Source organism: Chiloscyllium plagiosum, chromosome 18 (genome assembly GCF_004010195.1).
Source record: "Chiloscyllium plagiosum isolate BGI_BamShark_2017 chromosome 18, ASM401019v2, whole genome shotgun sequence".
NCBI lineage: Eukaryota > Metazoa > Chordata > Chondrichthyes > Orectolobiformes > Hemiscylliidae > Chiloscyllium > Chiloscyllium plagiosum.
Genome location: NC_057727.1, coordinates 42,998,329 through 43,017,106, shown reverse-complemented (window position 1 = coordinate 43,017,106; position 18,778 = coordinate 42,998,329). Strand labels below are relative to the sequence as shown.

The 18,778-nt window shown below is 39.2% G+C and overlaps 1 protein-coding gene across 6 annotated transcripts in view; it reads right to left on the bottom strand.

Moving 5' to 3' along the window:
- Positions 1-9,390: 9,390 nt before the first annotated feature.
- LOC122559072 (chemokine-like protein TAFA-1) overlaps positions 9,391-18,778 on the bottom strand; it is a 474,754-nt gene continuing 465,366 nt past the window's right edge. For 5 of the 6 annotated variants that reach the window (XR_006314330.1, XR_006314332.1, XR_006314331.1 and 2 more), the window contains exon 6: positions 9,391-10,501. Coding sequence is in view for 1 of the 6 variants with exons in the window: in XM_043708309.1 (XP_043564244.1) it covers positions 10,484-10,501 (18 nt within the window). In the remaining 5 variants the exon portion in view is untranslated. The remainder of the gene's footprint in view (positions 10,502-18,778) is intronic. The other variant, XM_043708309.1, reaches the window with a different exon arrangement.

Genomic DNA, 18,778 nt, shown 5'->3' with positions numbered 1-18,778 from the left:
TCACCTTCATCCCCTCCCCCACTCACCCATTGTACTCTATGCTACTTTCTCCCCATCCCCACCCCCCTCTAGCTTATCTCTCCACGCTTCAGGCTCTCTGCCTTTATTCCTAATGAAGGGCTTTTGCCCGAAACGTCGATTTCGCTGCTCCTTGGATGCTGCCTGAACTGCTGTGCTCTTCCAGCACCACTAATCCAGAATCTGGTTTCCAGCATCTGCAGTAATTGTTTTTACCTTATATATGTCTTAAACAAACTAAAGGCCTCTTAAAAGTTTTGACTTAGGCAGTGTCTTGAAGCCACTTTTGCACCTTTGCCTTTACAACCTTGCTACAAAAAAAAACCCAGGACAAAGTAATCTTTTTAATATGACAGCATCATCACAAACCTTAACATAACCATTTCGAGCAATTTTGGTTTTCATATTTTAAGAAAGCTAAAGCTCATAGAAGGCAGTTCAGTGAAGATTCCCTAGATTGGTCCCTGAGAGAAATGAAGTGTCCTAACATGAAAAGCTGAATATACAGTGTTTATACTCTCTGGTGAATAAATCAATGAATGGTGACTTTATTGAAACCTTCAAGATTCTGAAGGGTTTGACAGGGTAGATACCAATTATTTAGCATGAGAGGGATCTTTTGGAATATTTGGAATTCTGTATCCTGGATAGTTGAGTATGCATCATCATTGTATATTTTTAAGACTGGAGTTGATCAATTTGGGCTTCTCATGGAATCAAAGGATATGGGGGAAGGTCTGTAAATTGGTGTTGAAGCTTAAGGTGACAGATATTTACATTGGCAGCAAGCTCCTGCTCCTATTTCTTCTCTTATGTTTTGAGTTTAAAGGAGGTATGGTTGCTAGCCAGCAATAAATCCACTCTTCAAAATTGAGAATTTCCATTTGAATGTGGACAAATACTTTTGGCTACAATTGTATGAAGTTATCCACTTTATTAGGAAGAATAGACAACCAAAATATTATTTAAAGAGAGAGAGAGAGAGAGAGCGAGAGCATAGAATGCAATAGTACAGAGGGATCTGGGAGCCCTCACAAATGGAACACAAAAAGCTCGAATAAAAATACAATAGTTAGGAAGGCAAATGGAATGTTGATCTTTACTACAAGTGGAATAAAGCAGAAAAGTGATGAAATTTTGCTACAGATCTACAGGGTGTTGGTGAAACCACAGCATTTAAAATGATCATGGCTGATACTCTGTCTCAATGCTATATTCCTGCTTTCACCCAATAATCCATGATGCCTTTAAAAGCTAGAAGTGGATCTCTGAAATGCCTTCTCAGTGCCGAATTCTGGTATCTGGAATATTAGCTGAATTTGCCATGGTACCATTAATGAGCAGATGTATAGATAGTATCTTTTCGTAGAGATCTTACAGATTTCTTCTGAGAGCAAGATGTTTTTATTTCTTCGGATGGCAGTTGGCTGTCTCTCAATTTTCAAATCTTTTAGCCCCATGATAACATTTTCATTTCTTTACAGTTGGATTGGTTCGGGGTAGTCAAAACCAACATATTTGGATTTAATTGGTACTTTGTCTCCAAGTATCATTTTAAATTAATTGGGTGAATTTAAATTGTTAGGAGAAAGTGAGGACTGCAGGTGCTGGAGATCAGAGCTGAAAATGTGTTGCTGGAAAAGCGCAGCAGGTCAGGCAGCATCCAAGGAGCAGGAGAATCGACATTTCAGGCATAAATCCTTCTTCAGGAATCCCCGAAACGTCGATTCTCTTAACAATGCTCTTAACACCTGTATTACAAATATCCACTTAGTGTGAAGTATAACAAATGAATACTGTACCCTGCAGTCTGCTCCCACCACCAACACCACACCTGTGCCCTAACAAGTTCCTCTGCCACTCATTCACCCATTACACATCTGTCAGATGGATATTGGCATGTACAGACATTCATAACGAAGCAAGTGAAAGGACAAAATGGCCCTTAGGATGTAATAGCAATCAAGATTCAGACATGGTGCAAGTCATTTCATTTCCACTGAAATTATTACAACAACTTAAAACATAACATTTTGTCACACATCCAGACGTTTTCACTTTCCTCCTAATTCTCCATGCTAGCTCCTGTGTTGCTTCAGTAGCTGAGGAGGCAAATCTTTCAGATCCTTGCTCTAACTGCCAAGATACTCTTGGCTTATGTTCTGTTTTGAATTTGGTACAGATTTCTAAATGCTTTTCCTGTGTCTATACAGTGGCAAATTTGACCACTGAAGTACATGGCAGCCTGTAAGTTTTTGGCTGGGGGTGAGAGCAATAGGTGAAAGTGGGATCACTTCAGTGGTTCAGCACTGCTTTGCTACACATCATTGACAGGCAGAGTTGCACGGGAAAAGCTTTTGAAAAGTGTCAAAATTTAATGCGGGTCTCATGTATTGACCGTCAGTCCTGCATCCCTTCTCTTTGGAATACTCAATGCAGTTACCAGGTAGTCGGGTATTTACTAGGACAGTGTGGGGCCGCTCACTTGTTTAAGCTCTAAGCAGGATGGCAATTCCACTCACAGTGTCTGTAGTTCCACCTGGTATTACAAATGAACCTGCAGGAGGGATGAGCCATGGATCCTCAGGCAGAGTCAAGTGTGGACAGGACCTTTAGATTAGATTCCCTACAGTGTGGAAACAGGCCCTTTGGCCCAACCAGTCCATAATGACCCTCTATGGAGTAACCCACCCAGAGCTATTTCCCTCTGACTAATGCACCTAAATGGGTAATTTAGCATGGCCAATTCACCTGACCTGCACATCTTTGGACTGTGGGAGGAAACCAGAGCACCCAGAGGAAACCCACGCAGACACAGGGAGAGTGTGCAAACTCCACACAGACAATTGCCCGAGGCTGGAATCGAACCTGGGACCCTGGTGTTGTGAGGCAGCAGTGCTAACCACTGAGCCATCGTGCCACCCAGATGGGGATTGCTCCTGAGGTGAGTGGAGTTAATGCTGGGTACTTGTTTAGGAACAGAGCACCTATAAATGAAGGGTCCTACTGATTGGCCTTCCTGAATGGTGAGAACTCAGATGTCATTGGTTGAGGATCTTAACGGGTAATGTGGCTAATTGGGGACCTACATTTTCCTCTGGCTAGAAAGGTTGCACTACTCACATTTGTCACATAGTTAATGCATTGGCCAAAAGATTCTGCACAACCCGCATGATAACACTTCAGAAATTTCTTCAAATAACATGGATGCAGCTTCTCTCACAATAACATCTCATCCTTTAATTTCCTACACCACTAATCTACCAGGGATTGGTTATATCCATTCCACCAACACCTCCCCACCCCAACCTCCATTGCTGTCGAAAGTGGGCATAACATACCAATACCTCACCAAGGTGATGATGGTCCTCTAGCAATAGCTCCCTGCCTTTTGCATCTGTGTCTAATTGCATAGAGCTTGGATCGAATTTTCTCCCTTGCCCAACTTGGTACTGATGTGAGTTCTCCACCTTTTTCCAAGCCACCATTATCTGTGCATATCAAGTATGAATTACCAGAGAAAATTCAACTGATTCTCTGTTTGCACACACTGAAGTATGAGTACTTGTCTGATTGGATATCTGTTGGCTCTGTGATGGTGTTGAGAAGTCCTCTGAGGAATTACTCTCAGGGATTTCCTGCAACCCCTACTCTACATGCAAGGGCCGTGAAAAGACAAAGCAAACAAAGGGCCATGATTTAATCTTGGCAAAGTCACAATCTTGACAAATCATCACATTCTTTCGCACATGGCTCAGTTAATGAGGAAATCAAATCAGCATATGTATGTCAGAGAAATTTGTGAGTCTGTCACCAAATTTCTATGATTTCCATTTCACTCCATGTCTAACTGATACGTGTATGCATCTCCAGTTTGTCCACTGGTTCTAAGAGTGACACTATTAGTAGCAGTCGAACTCCAGTCCTGTCCTTTCTTTTTGTATTTTACTCTCTCTTCTTTCAAAAGGCATGTAAACAGAACTTTGAGTAGGGGAAATTGCTGTATTCACATGATAGATGCAGTGCATTTGGTGAGATTGACCACGTAATACGTGAACTCATTTCTATCTACCTCGACACTGTCCTATTCCCCCCTAGTCCAGGAACTCCCCACATATGTTTGAGACACCACCCATGCCCTCCTCCTCCGCTAAGACTTCAGTCTCCCCGGCCCCCTATGCCTCATCTTCACCATGGATATCCAATCCCTCTACACCTCCATCCGCCATGACCAGGTCCTCCAAGCCCTCCATTTTTTCCTCTCCCGATGTCCCCAACAGTACCCTTCCACCGACACTCTCATTCGTTTGGCCAAACTGGTCCTCACCCTTAACAATTTCTCTTTCGAATCCTCCCACTTCCTCCAGACCAAAGGGGTAGCCATGGGCACACGTATGGGCCCAGCTATGCCTGTCTCTTTGTTGGCTATGTAGAACAGTCGATCTTCTGTAATTACACCGGCACCACTTCCTACCTCTTCCTCCGCTACATTGATGACTGCATTGGTGCCACTCGTGCTCCCGCGAGGAGGTTGAGCAATTTATCAACTTCACCAACACATTCCACCCTCACCTTAAATTTACCTGGACCATCTCTGACACCTCCCTTCCCTTCCTGGACTTCTCCATCTCCATCCCCAATGACACTGACATTTTTTACAAACCCACCACCTTCCACAGCTACCTGGATTACACCTCTCCCCACCCTACCTCTTGCAAAAATGCCATCCCGTATTCCCAATTCCTCCGCCTCCGCCGTATCTGCTCCCAGGAGGAGCGGTTCCACCATAGAACACACCAGATGGCCTCCTTCTCTAGAGACCGCAATTTCCCTTCCCACGTGGTTAAAGATGCCCCCCAACGCATCTCATCCACATCCCGCACCTCCGCCCTCAGACCCAACCCCTACAACCGCAACAAGGACAGAACGCCCCTGGTGCCCACCTTCCACCCTACCAACCTCCGCATAAACCAAATCATCCGCCGACATTTCCGCCACCTCCAAACAGACACCAGTTTTACCTGCACATCCACTAATATCATTTATTGTATCTGTTGCTCCCGATGTGGTCTCCTCTACATTGGGGAGACTGGATGCCTCCTGGCAGAGCGCTTTAGGGAACATCTCTGGGACACCCACACCAATCAACCACACCACCCTGTGGCCCAACATTTCAACTCCCCCTCCCACTCTGCCGAGGACATTGAGGTCCTGGGCCTCCTTTACTGCCGCTCCCTCACCACCAGACGCCTGGAGGAAGAACGCCTCATCTTCCGCCTCGGAATACTTCAATCCCCGGGCATCAATTTGGACTTCAACAGTTTCCTCATTTCCCCTTCCCCCACCTCACTCTAGTTCCAAACTTCCAGCTCAGCACTGTCCCCATGACTTGTCCTACCTGCCTATCTTCTTTTCCACTTTTTACATGAATTCATGTAAAACTCTGTTATCTCACTTTTTAGATTAGAATCAACCTAAACATCATGGCATAGACACAGAACACAGAGGGCTAACACCGTCAACATACTGTCCAGCTATCACCATTGTTAACAGCTAACCCGAGAATGCAACTTTAAGAAAAAAGGCTTTGTTATTTACACATGAAAGAAGTGAAACTATCATGATATTCAAGCAGATGAAAGACTCAACAGATAATCAAGGTATTTTTCAATGTATAATTTCAGTTACATCACACTGTAAATTTTGCTGTAAGTTTTGTGTTTTAGGATTGAGTCCTCCACTATCACCTGATGAAGGAGCGATGCTCCGAAAGCTCGTGTGCTTCCAATTAAACCTGTTGGACTATAACCTGGTGTTGTTTGATTTTTAGCCTCCAACCATGGTTTATTAATGGAGCAGTAGGTTTCCTCCTCATATTGCACCCAACAATAATTACATAAGCAGTCTTATATCTAGATTCTCTCCTTGCTATCCATCCCAAATACCTTCAGTTTCCATTTGTACCATTAAATACAGCTTGTTCCTTGGAATACAGCTGAAGTAATTTGGATACATATCATATTCACAACACACCTTGGAGATGCAAAATCCTGAAATCAACATTCAATAGTACAATATAGTTGAGATTATATGTTCTAATCCACTCAATTGACTTCTGAGTTTCTTCACACAATTCAAATCCCAATATGGAAGGTACCTACAGATTATTACCAAACTCCTTTATCTCTATAATGCTTCTATTTCTTTCCTTTTGTATTGTTTATTACTTTTTCTCCCTATTTTCACTCTTTGTATCTGTCTTCTTCTGGGTCCCTGCAGTTTTACCTCTATTTGCTAGGTGATTGGGATGGAATGGTATAATGAGCAAGAGAATCACTATGAGCTATAGATCACATTTAGGGTGGAAGTTGTGGAAAAATATGTGGACATATTAATCACTTGCTTTTCGTGGCATCCTTATTTCCTCATGTTTTTCTTCACCATTCCCTCTCCTGTCACAACCCTAAACTACTGTCCACCCTTTTTACTTGATAGTCACTAAAAATTAACCTCTGTTCACTCCATTCCTCTTCCAATTGCTCACACCTAAGTTGGGTACTGAAAGGGTAATGGTCCACTTGTTGTTAACTGGTTTCTTCTTTCATCTCATTCCTATTTAGTTCCCTCAAAATGTTTACTTCTGTTTTCAAAACTATAAAAAGGTCATTAAAAATTGGAACAACATTAAACAAACAAAACAATCTTTATTTTACTTTCACCTCTCTCCTCTCTGACTCTATTCTCACCCTGACACACTAATCTCTCCCTGGACACATTTTTCTCTCCTTGACCAATCTCCCTTTCACTCCAGTCTCTTTCTTTCAAAGTCCACTCGTTTCTTTATTTTTGATTGCGGACTAAAAATGGGAAAAGGTTTGTTTTAAAACCAAGGACTGTGGAAGGCAATTCTGCATATTTGAAAACAGGTTACTGGACCTCATTGTGATTTGCATTTTCACTGTTGCTTTGCAAGCAGCGGGTGAGGGAGATAAGATAGCACATCACTGGGTATACATGTAGAGTGAGCTTTAACCAGCAAAAGAGTGCTGATTAGTTTGTACCAATTGTGACCAGTTGTGGATGCCGGAGGTCATCAGTCTGAAGAGAACTCTCTGATTGGTTCCTGGGTAGCATAGCAGCTGCTGTATGTGACAGTATATGGGCACAAGGTCTCCAGACTGGAAGAAACTGGTTGCATCTCTGTATCTCTGAAATAAAAAGAATCAAAGACTGAAGAAAGCCAGTTATTTTCTGTCATCAGTTGCTGTAAGCTATTGCCTTTGACCAGTAACTAAGAGATTTTATAATTCATGTACTGATTGCTCCATGCATCTTTTGAAAAAGTAAAAGAATTCAGAAAGAGGATTGGCGAAAAGTGGTTTTTGGGAAGCAAAAGGTGTATCTCATCTAATCCTGTTATTGGTGCTATTAAGTTGTACTTCACCAGTGTTTTTTCCCCCATCCATAACACTGAGTTAGTTTTATTTATTTGTGTCTAACTGCCTGAGGATATAGACGTTTTGAAAGGAGGTTACAATTTCAAAAGAAGAGTTCTGTTTTGTCTATCACGAGTATTTATTTATTTGCAATAAATAGAGTTCTTGTTAAATATAGGATTCTGGTCAGTGTTTTCTGTAAACATGATTCAATCAGATAGATAAATTAGAAACTGATTTGTACTTTTATTAAATTACTGAATTTTTGTGGTGACTTTGGAAATAGTGGGGTGTATCAACGCAGTTTCCAAAGTGGGTTGTAACAATACGCACCTCTTCTGACTCATCTCTTTCTTTCACACCTATCTCTCTGATTCTAGTCACTCTGTCACATACATCTCTCTTTGACTCTAATTTGTCTGCTGTCTGTCTCCCTCTCACACCCCTCTATAACAGTGCAGGCCATTCAGTCCCTCAAGTCATGGCAACTTCTGAATCAAGCTCCATATTTTTATCTCTATACAAGTTTAACACATCTCAAAAGTTTAAGGATAAGCACCTCAAGTGGTGTGCCTGCAAGTCTATTGACCAAATGATGTAAAATGAGAATCTGCTCAGTGGTTTGCTTTTTGGCTAGCAGAAACATCACAGGGTGATTGGCTTCTTTCAGTGCTGTAAACATTCCATGATTCTATTAACATAAATACAATGAACATGTAATCAGAACACTTTTCATTTTCTTTCTCTTACACACAATCTGCATCCTTTTAAATATAGTACCTTGATAAAGTTAATGACAGGTGCTCTTTCTCTTTCAAAATTACCTGAAAAAAAGCTATTGGTTAGAAAGAACATGGAGCTTAAAAATATCTCTACTAGTTCTGACCTTATCTTGTTTGTCTTTTTCTCTCTTCTGTCCTTGACTTTGAGATGACAGATGGTTAGTGGTAAGGTCAGTCTGCATTTGGTGTTTGGTCACTGGGTGGTGAATGTCATCATCATCACCTCTGTGTTTCCTCACAATTCTTCAATTCCATTAGATCTCATGGCCCTTTGAATCTCCAGTTTCTTTTCCATTCTTAATGTAGAAAGTTAATTAGTCATCTACCATTCTCAATCACATGCAGTTTCATTGTATTTTAACATCTTTGAAAAATAATAGAAGAAGTAAGTAAATAATACGAAGTGTTAAAGAAATGTATTTCATCTGTATAACTAACTGAATGCTATTGATGTAGCTCTAAAGTTAGGCACACTCCATGCTCACACTGTAAAATTCAGAGTGACAGGTGTGGGCAAAGTAATTAAGTTCAAACCCAGGCTTCTGGGAGAGGCAGATAGCTTCAAGTCAAAACTTTAATAAAAGCATACAAAGACATAAAAAATTCAATAAATAAATGTAACCGTTCTATTGTGATACACGTATTTTATTAATCATTTATGCTGTTTAAATATTGATTTTGGACACTAGAAATTTCTGTAACTGAGAAAAATGATGCATGAGAAATAAAGTCAGAAAGCATTTTGAGTAATTGTGGAAACCTGGTGGCCCAGTTATGCAAGTGAAGGATGATTGCTCTCTTACTATAAAATAGTAGCGATTGTATGTCACACAATGAGATATGTGAAACATTGAATATGCTTGTCATCACTGCTCTTAAGGGAGGAGCAAGTACTACAGGCATTGTCAACTAAATATACACTTCAAGAACTTTATATTTAATAGAAAAAAAACTTAAGTCTGATAGCATTTAATAGAATACAATGTCAAATATTCAATTTGAAAAACAATAATGTCCAAAAATGAATTAAAAGAATTTAACTTTGCTTGAACATTATGAACAGTTCAGACCACTGCAAAATGATATTGATTCAATAAATTTGCTTTCTGATGCTTTGCAATACAACTGTCACACAGGACATCACCTTTCTATTAAGCTAAATAACGTGCTTGGTGAATGTATTGGGTGAATAAAGCACCGTCAGATGGTACCACTTGAATCACTTCATCATTTCCACGTTGTTGTGATGTAGATTGATTCCTTTTGATATGAATCAGTAGTGTATAATTTATTGCACATTCAAGCTTCAAGTTTAGTATAATGACATTTTTAAATCTCCTAGTAAAAATGAGCAACCACTGTAAGAGTAAACAGTTTAATTTACTGTAGACCATACTAATAATACAAAGTAATCAGACATATGTACAGCTCTCTTGAATACAAAGAGAGAAATCCATGGATTACAATGATCACGCAAAGTAACTGGTACTGTCAATGCACATCAGTATCTTTTGGTTATAACCCTGCTACCTTACATCTGGAAAAGCTGGAACAGGTTCTTTGTAACATCCCATGTGAATTCCAGAAGTGATTTTTGTGTGGTTGTTCATACCATTGAACATTGTACATTGGTCAGGTATGGTATATTAAGCAAAGCCAGCATGCTATTAGTGCTTGATGGAATTGAACCATATGGGAATTATGTAAGAAGCTGTAATTGATTGCAGAATCAAACATCCTCTATAGAAATAAAGCATTTGTTTTCCAAGTGTGTTGGATGTTATTTCCTATTTCAGCTTGCTTCTCTGTGATGCATCTTTTGAAACAGGATTTGATTTATTCAGTCAGCAACGTATACGCACTGACAATGGCAATTGAATCAACACCACAGCAACTTGTATTTTTGAGTGTACAGTGCCATAACGATGCCAGATCAGAAAGAATCCATTAATGATGGATTTGAAAATTGAATCATTGTATTCAATTCCAGAATAGAAGGTCAATGCCCATGGATATCTGATCTTAATGTTTCTCACTGAAGAATAGTGGACTTGGCATCGTACTTGTACCATCATCAGCAATAGTGATGATCAGTCAGTGTATAAGTACCAAATCTAGTGGGTCCAGGAATGCTTCAAATGGTGTTACACTTTTGTATTGTAAATTCTGATATGATTGCAGTGTTTGAGTTAACTGTCCGTCATAATGGCTGTCTTCCATCATTACGAATAGTCTGGAGTCTGGGTTTTAGGTTCTCGGATGGATCTAAATAATTGAATAAAAAAGAAAAATTATGAATTTCCATTAAAAGTAAACATCAATACTTGCTTTACTAAACAGAATACTATTTCTGAGATTAACTTTATTACACTGTGAGTTGGACATAAAAAAATGAAGTATTGCTAAACGATGTTAAATGTTAATGAGGTGAATTTAATGTTTTCTAGAATTGCTCTCTTTTTAGTACCTGGTGTATTTATTGTTTTATACAGATCTTCATTTATAGAAGTCTTTTAAAGTTTTGCACACATAATACAATTCATTATAATATACAGGTCTGTTTTCTGTTCCCTAAATTTCTAATATTGATTACTGAAGTAAACCTACGGTATATACAGGGGGGGTAATTTTCAACCTATCGTTTAAATATAAAGCAGGCAATATGGGTCAGGTAGCCATTACAAAACTGCCCGATCTTCCTTTCCATGCAAATCAATAGAAAGACAAATTCAGCTGTTCCTATAAACAGGATCCAGTGAGGCAATGCTGTTAAGTTGAAAATTAACCTCACAGCTAATGAGAAATTCTAACACATGATGTTTTGAGAAAACTAAAAATTGGATTTCTAAAACACTAATACTGTTGTTGGTGAGTTGGCATATTTCATCATCTATGCTTGAAATCATACCATTTAAATATAAATACAATATTTCTTTATCTGCTATTCCAGTGGTAGTAATAACCTGTTTACAAAATATACAATCCATTGCTAAACATAATAACTTTATGCAAAGATAATGACAGCTGAGAATTTCCTTGAGAGAACTCCTGTTTCATCATTCTGCAAGTGTGACAGAAATTTCTCGAGCAACAATTATAATGGCTTCCAGGTGGTAGTGTGGAATGTGGGAGATGTAATAGAATAGAAGGATCTGAGGAGGAATGACTCCTTGATGCAGTCCTGTGGCCGAGGAATCTTCCCATTGGTTTCAGGTTTGCAAACATAAACGTCCTGTTGAGTACCATTTACAGAGCTGCCTGCATTTACCAAATGGTGTACTCTCTTCCTTTCTCCAGCTCCATTCTTAATGCTTGAGCTATGATATGTCCCAATGTGGGAGTCCCCAAGACTGCAGTATACCTTGTTTGAATTTTATAAAAGTCAGGTTGACTCTGACTGGTCAATGCATTGCCTTGAGAAATGAACCAGAGAACGGCTGTCCCTATTGTGTTGAGGTTTGTTTCTTTGGCAGTTAACTGTTACTCATCTTCTAACTGGTGCATTGTCCAAATTCAATGCCATTATCAATCAGTATTCACTAGTTAAACCAATCAATGTTCTCATGTTATACAATATAAATGACAAGATCATCATTTATTGCCCATTGCTAATTGCCCTTTTTGAATTGCTGCAGGTCTTGCAGTGTAGGCACATGTAGAGTACTGTAAGGGAGGGAGTTCCACAATTTAAACCCAGTAACAGTGATGGAACAGTGATCTTTTTGCAAGTTAGGATGATGTGTGATTTGGAGGTGAACTTGGAGATAGTAGTGTTGCCTTGCATCTGCTGCTCTTGTCATTCAAGATGGTAGAGGTCATGTGTTTGATTGTTGCTAACCAAGAAGCTTTGACAAATTGGTATTGAACATCTTGTAGCTGACACACATTTTTGCTGCTGTGTGCTAAAGGGAATGAATATTTACTATGAGGTCTTGGATAATCATAAAGTGGACTTCATTATCTGAAAAAACATTGAGCTTCTTGAATGTTGTTGGAGCTGCACTCATTCAGGCAAGTGGAAAATATGCTTGTAATGCATAGATGTTAGACAGGCTTAGGGGAATCAGGAAGTTAGTTATTCACTAAAAACTCTCAGCCTCTGACCTGCTCTTGTATTACAGTATTATATGGCTGGGCCCGTTCAGTTTTTGGTCAACGGTAAACAACAGATCTTGATAGGAATTTCAGTGACAGTAATGCAACTGAATTTCAATGGCAGATGGTTAGATTATCTTTTCTTGGAGAATTGTCATTGCTTGGCACTTGTTGGGCTAAAATATTAATTACTACCTGTACCCCATCTCTAAATATTGTCTGGTTCCAATGTCATGAGACATGGACTGCTCAGCTCTTCAGTAAAAGTCATGAATGTTATTAAGTATTGTGCCATCAGTAAATATCCCTCTTCTGACCATATATATGACATTGCTCTAGTTGACTCTAGACATTCTTTCAATCGTTATGATATGTAAGTTGATATGACTATGATTTAATATGACAATTAATAGTCTGCTCATTATGCAGATGCAAACAGACTTATCATTTCCATTCTGTACTCTGAATATTTTCTATGAAATTTACTGGGATTCAGCTCCATTGGTGGGACAAAATATTTACAATTAAAGGGGAATTAACAGCATGATACATTTTATGAAAACAAAACTGAAATGAGATTAATCAATATTTCCTGTACCCTGCAGCTAACCGCTGTGTGTTACTGCCTGTGATTACTTGGTTTCTGTTTTCACTCATCGTTTGCCATTTGATATATTCACCATACTTCTAAACATCAGATCAAATTAGTCTCATATATATCATTCTAAATCCCATTTCTATATCAATATCATAATATTAACTACAACACTTAATAATCCTTACACTCCCTGATTTGAATTGACGATTGCAAAATAGTTCATTGCATTCAGCTGCCTTCTAAGAGGTTATTAAGCGAATGAAATGTTTTGAAATGTTTCATTCCTAATTGCAATGAAATTGTAGCTGTGTTAGGGTAACTTTCAGAGTTACGAAGACTAATTGAACTAGAAATTGGTTTGCAGAATGCTACTTGTGGTAATGCAGTGGAAATCTCACAATGCTATATTTTTGGGCCCTGCATCTTTGGCTGCTCCTGAGTGGACAGATCGCATTCCTTGAGAATCAAGGAATCATATCTAGTGTGACCCTGCCTTGATTCATTGCTAACTTAATGTCATATAGCACAATTGCAATGAGTGTCCAGATGCATTATTTACTCAATTGAAAGACAGGCTCAGCAGAGGTTTCATTCAAAGGTCCAGGCACCCTGATTGCTAGTAAGTAAATTCTTGGCACTTCTCCATTTAAACAGTGATTGGAAGTACTGGAGTATTTTTGGAGCTGTTGTAGTGGGTTGTTGGGTTTGAGAGATGTATCCTCAAGAGGGATGGATTAAGCATCTGGGCAACAAAGGAATCAGTGACATGTGCATTAAAAAAGTTGAATTTTCCCCAAGTTTGGAAGCACTTTGTTGGTCCTGAATCTGTGTTTCTTGACAATGTTCCCACCAGCATACGTTTACAGGAGGTGTCCATTGAAGGTAGGATGCAGATGATCCCATAGAGAGGCATGAAGGTATTAGATTAGATTCCCTACAGTGTGGAAACAGGCCCTTCGGCCCAACAAGTCCACATCAACCCGCTGAGGAGTAATCCACCCAGTCCCATTTCCCTCTGACTAATGCACTACAAGCAATTTAGCATGGTTAATTCACCTGACCTGCACAGGTTTGGACTGTGGGAGGAAACTGGAGCACCCAGAGGAAACTCAGGCAGACATGGGGAGAGTGTGTAAACTCCACACAGACAGTTGTCTGAGGCTGGAGGCAGCAGTGCTAACCACTGAGCCACCGTGTCACCCTAATTTGTCTAGTTGACAATTCTTCCAGGAGACAGGGGCATTCTAAAGAAATGGGAGACATAGATGCCTACTAGAAACTATAACAGAGTGCCATGAAAAGCAAGTCCCAGAACTGTCTGGCTCCTTGGCTTGGAGAGGGCACTTCCATGGGGATGCATTTAGCCATAATTGCACCTTTTGAACATTTGCTAAGCTTCTGAGCTCCTGCTGAAAAACCACTTTCAAAGTATTGCTGTGCTCCTGACACAATGAGGGTCGGGGTGGGGACATTGGTGAACTTGGATCAGACTCAAGGTCCTTAATTCAGGCCTTAATTACCTTGATTACTTGCTGTCTCCACTGAGTAGGCTGCTGGTTCCAGTAGGTACTGGGTCCTAAGAAACATTTTTGGAAGGTGAACAACATCAGATTGTCATTTCCAATATGAATGTCCATTACTTTCCAAGAGATCCATGGTTACAACACCAACAGTCTGCTCATCATGATAGATAGAAGGATGAGGATGACCTTGGTTAGAGAAGGGACTTAAAGAAGGAATATTCTATCATTCTTAATGCTTTCAATGGTAAAGAACCACCCAGTGCATCCTGGTCTATAATATGAAGTACCATCTCTTTCAAATGGCTCAGGAGAGGCAAGAGGCTTTGTCTCCTACCAGCTCTACTTTATTTCCTTCTATTGTGTGTCAAAACCTCCTGCAAAAGAGGAGGAATGTCAGTGATTATTCAATACTGTTTGGGTGAAGTGTCTGCTGGACTTAAAAGCAAGACATATGTGGGGACAGATAAAGATGGGTTGCGAGGCTTTCTTGCAGCATGTGAGAATGCTGTTCACAATACTATCTCAGTGGAGCCATTTGAAAGTAAATATATTTGGCTTTGCACATAGCCAAACAATCATTAAGCAAAGGCTCCAATATGGCAGAGTGATACAGGACACCTGGTCTCATTCAATAACTGGATCATTATTGCAGGATTTTTTGAGCTGCTATAACACCAGAATGATTTTTTTTTCTGAATGCATTACAATTGGACAGCTAGCAAATTGCTGCCTACACCAAAGTTCAAGCAGTACAGATGGCTTTCTTTGAGCACAATAATATATGGGCAAGCCTTTGAAATGTTAATTTTCCCATCTGAACCTGTACTTAAAAGGTGCCTATCTTTTTCAGTTTATCCCATTTTCTGTACATGGACTGTTCATGTACATGTGGCCACCCCTGGGGGCATGATAGCAGGTGAGTGCGGGAGTCAGTAATAAATTGGTTGCAGGCCTCAGTAGCCACATGTCTGACCCTACCGTACTTGTACTACCAGCTTGGGGAAGTATCAGGAAGCACATCATTCATAGGCCAGTTGATGGTCAATTAAGGGCCTCCTCCCACTGCCCCTGGAACTTTACCCATGGAGAGGGGGAGGTCCACACCAAGTATGCAGCCCAGTGTGATTCACTGGCTTGGCAGGTCAAAGTTCGGGGAGGGGTATATGCCTCCTCCAGATATCCAGTGCACCCCTCCACTAAGGTCTTCATCCTCTAACAATATTATTTTCTAACAAAAAGGTTACTTTGGTTTAAAATGTATTAGCAGCTATTTTTGACCAAGGTGAAAAATCTTTTGCCTTATTTAGTGAAAACAGCATAACAAAATGTCACCAAATAGAAAGTGATTGGATAAAGAAGTATACTTCTTTTTTTCCTGTGAACCACATGGAGAAAACTTTCAAAATATTTCTATGGAACAGCCGAAGTATTATTTAATTATCTAAAGAACAAAAATATTTTGATCAGACATTACACAGCCATTCAATTTCTTTGAAAAGACTTCAGTGAAATGTTCTAATATAAGCACATTCCTTTGCTATCAGGAATCATCAATCATGATTCACCTATACACTATCTAAAATATATTGTTACATTAAATGTTATTTCAGGTAGCCCATATCCAAGACTTGAATGATAAAAATAACAGCTAAAGGAAAGATTCTCTGTTTGAACAGTTGATCATATTTTATTGTAATTCAGGGAAAAGGAAGGGTAGCTGTAAAAGTATTGGCAGAAAAATATTTTATTTGAAAGGTTTTACAATCTTTCTTTAGAACTGTATAGTTTAGACTTTCTGCAATGCTACAATGCTACAATTAATGTCATTTAGAATTACAGGATTCAATGGGGTCAGCCTGTCATACACTGATGTTAGTTCTCATTTGTATATAGAGTCAAATAAAGCAGAGGCAAAATGTTTCTACAGAAGAAAGCTTTTATAATAATACTTAAACTATCAATTTTTCATCCGCACAGAATAAAGGAACCTGGAAAATAGCAAGTTTAATAGCAGTTTTGTACATGAGCCACAAAATAAAACATTTTCATCACACTAACTACATCCATATACAATCTATTTTAAATGGTTTGCATTTCTTGTCTTTTCCATACACAGTATAAGGATGATACTTCAGAGCAATTTAGTAAATTTTAACGCTTGATCCAGCTGATTACAAATTAACAAATTTACATTATCAATGTTGTACTAGCCATTGTGATATACTGGGGTTGATACCCAGTTATATCAAGTAATTGTTGTGTGCTTGTTTATTTTCAATTGATTCAATTTATTTTACATAGTACATGACTTGAACTTGAAAACTTTACGGAAAATATAGAATTGCATGATGGAGTCAGATGCATAAAACCATACAAGATCCAGGTCAAGTGATGATCTCCATCAGACCAGTGGGGAACATAATGGAAATGATGGATTAGGCCAGTAAACTACAAGAAAACAAGATAAAGATTGCAAAACATACAATGTAATATCATGAACAAGAATAGTGATGAAAAATGGTGCCAAAAGAATATTAAATGCATGGAAATTTAAAAACATGCAAAACCCCCTATAGAAATGTACAATCCTGTTGTGAACAAGGCTTCAAATACCATGGAATATGTCTATTAATTTAGAAGTAGGTTGGAGGGTGAAGGCTGGTTAATTCAATTCCAATTGAATTTCTAATTCCATATATGCAACGAGACGGTGCTGAATCGAAAAGAAGACTGAGAGGCAATTTCACTTGCTTGATAACAATAGACAGTTTGAATGTCTTATCTATGTGCATTATATTGACCAAGAAACGTGCACATCACCAGTGCAGCAAGCATATATTAGTTAATTGATTATACTGACAACTTACCAAGATATGCAACAGCCAGTATTGACTAAAATGCAATATTATGCTGGAGATCTATTATACTTATGGTGGATAAGCTAATAATTCTCATAGACTTCACACTAAAGAAGTTTATACAACTTTTTACAGCTTGCATTTTAGAATGAAACAGTTACATCAACAGGATCAAAATATAAATCAAATTTAAGTTCGAGATAATGCTTTAGTTTGAGAGTAGACGTACAAACTGCTGAATAGAATCTATTAAACATAGCAGCTGACAGAACTAGCTACCAAAGGTGCAACCAGATCCTTATATTTTTGATACATAACATTTCCAGCTGCACTGCTGGAAATGGTTCAGCAAGTTAATGTTCATTGTGGTAGCTTCCACCAATATTCTTTCCTTGAATAAGTCCAAGGATCTATTTGGTTTCTTGCAGTAGAGGAACAACCACTTGTGAGTCTTAAAGAGAAGCTGTCATCTTAGCAAATTGTAGTTTACTGCATGATAGGAAATAAGTACGAAATACTTAGCTAATCATTGGTCCAGATACTTCAATCACTGTTCGAACAAAATCGATGATTAATCTTGCCTGTCGGCAATTTTGCCAGCCAAGATTCTGAGTCGAGCAGCATCAGGAGTTAGAGAAGTCGTCATTTCGGGTGTAACCCTTCTTCACGATTTAAGGGCTACACCCGAAGTGTTGACTTCTCTACCTCCTGATGCTGCCTGGCTTGCTATATTCTTCCAGCATCGCGCCTGTCTACTTTGGATTTCAACATCTGCAACTTTTTTGTTTATAACCAAGATTCTGAATCTAGCTGGTTCTTAATGTGACTATCACAGCAAACCAGGGAGAAATCTACTCAGTGCAGGCCTAGCATTGCAGGCCAAGACGTGTCTCATTTTTAATAATACTTGCTGCCACGTAGCTTCAGGAGCTAAAGACCCTGAAGACACTTTGACAGTAACTAAGCAAAGATAAGGGTGCAAAGTACTTCAGCTTTGGAGGAGTGTGATGCAGCAGGCCAGCATTACTGTGAAGCAGACTGGAAACATGGACTTGTGGGAGAAGTGCAGCAGAGGTAGGAGAGCACCTTCAACCTTTTCCTACTGGTCAGAACCACATGTGTGACATCACAAGAAATCAGGTAAGTAATTAGTTGGCATTTCTTCTGTGATTCTTTTAATTGGCTAAATCAGGTCACATTATGAGATGAAAAGTACACACAGGGAAATCATTTTTTTAAACATTTAACATTCGAATTACTTAAATTAATAGAACAGAGATGTTTGGTGAAAGAGGTGTTGCAGTTATACTATGTAGAAACTAGTGGACACCGGGGTGATCCACAATGACCATTTCTGCAGCAAGTATTGGTTGCTTGAGGAACCTTATCTCAGAGTAGATGAGCTGGAGTCTCAGTTGTGGCCACTGCAACATATCAGGGACACTATGTTTCAGGAGACAGTCATACC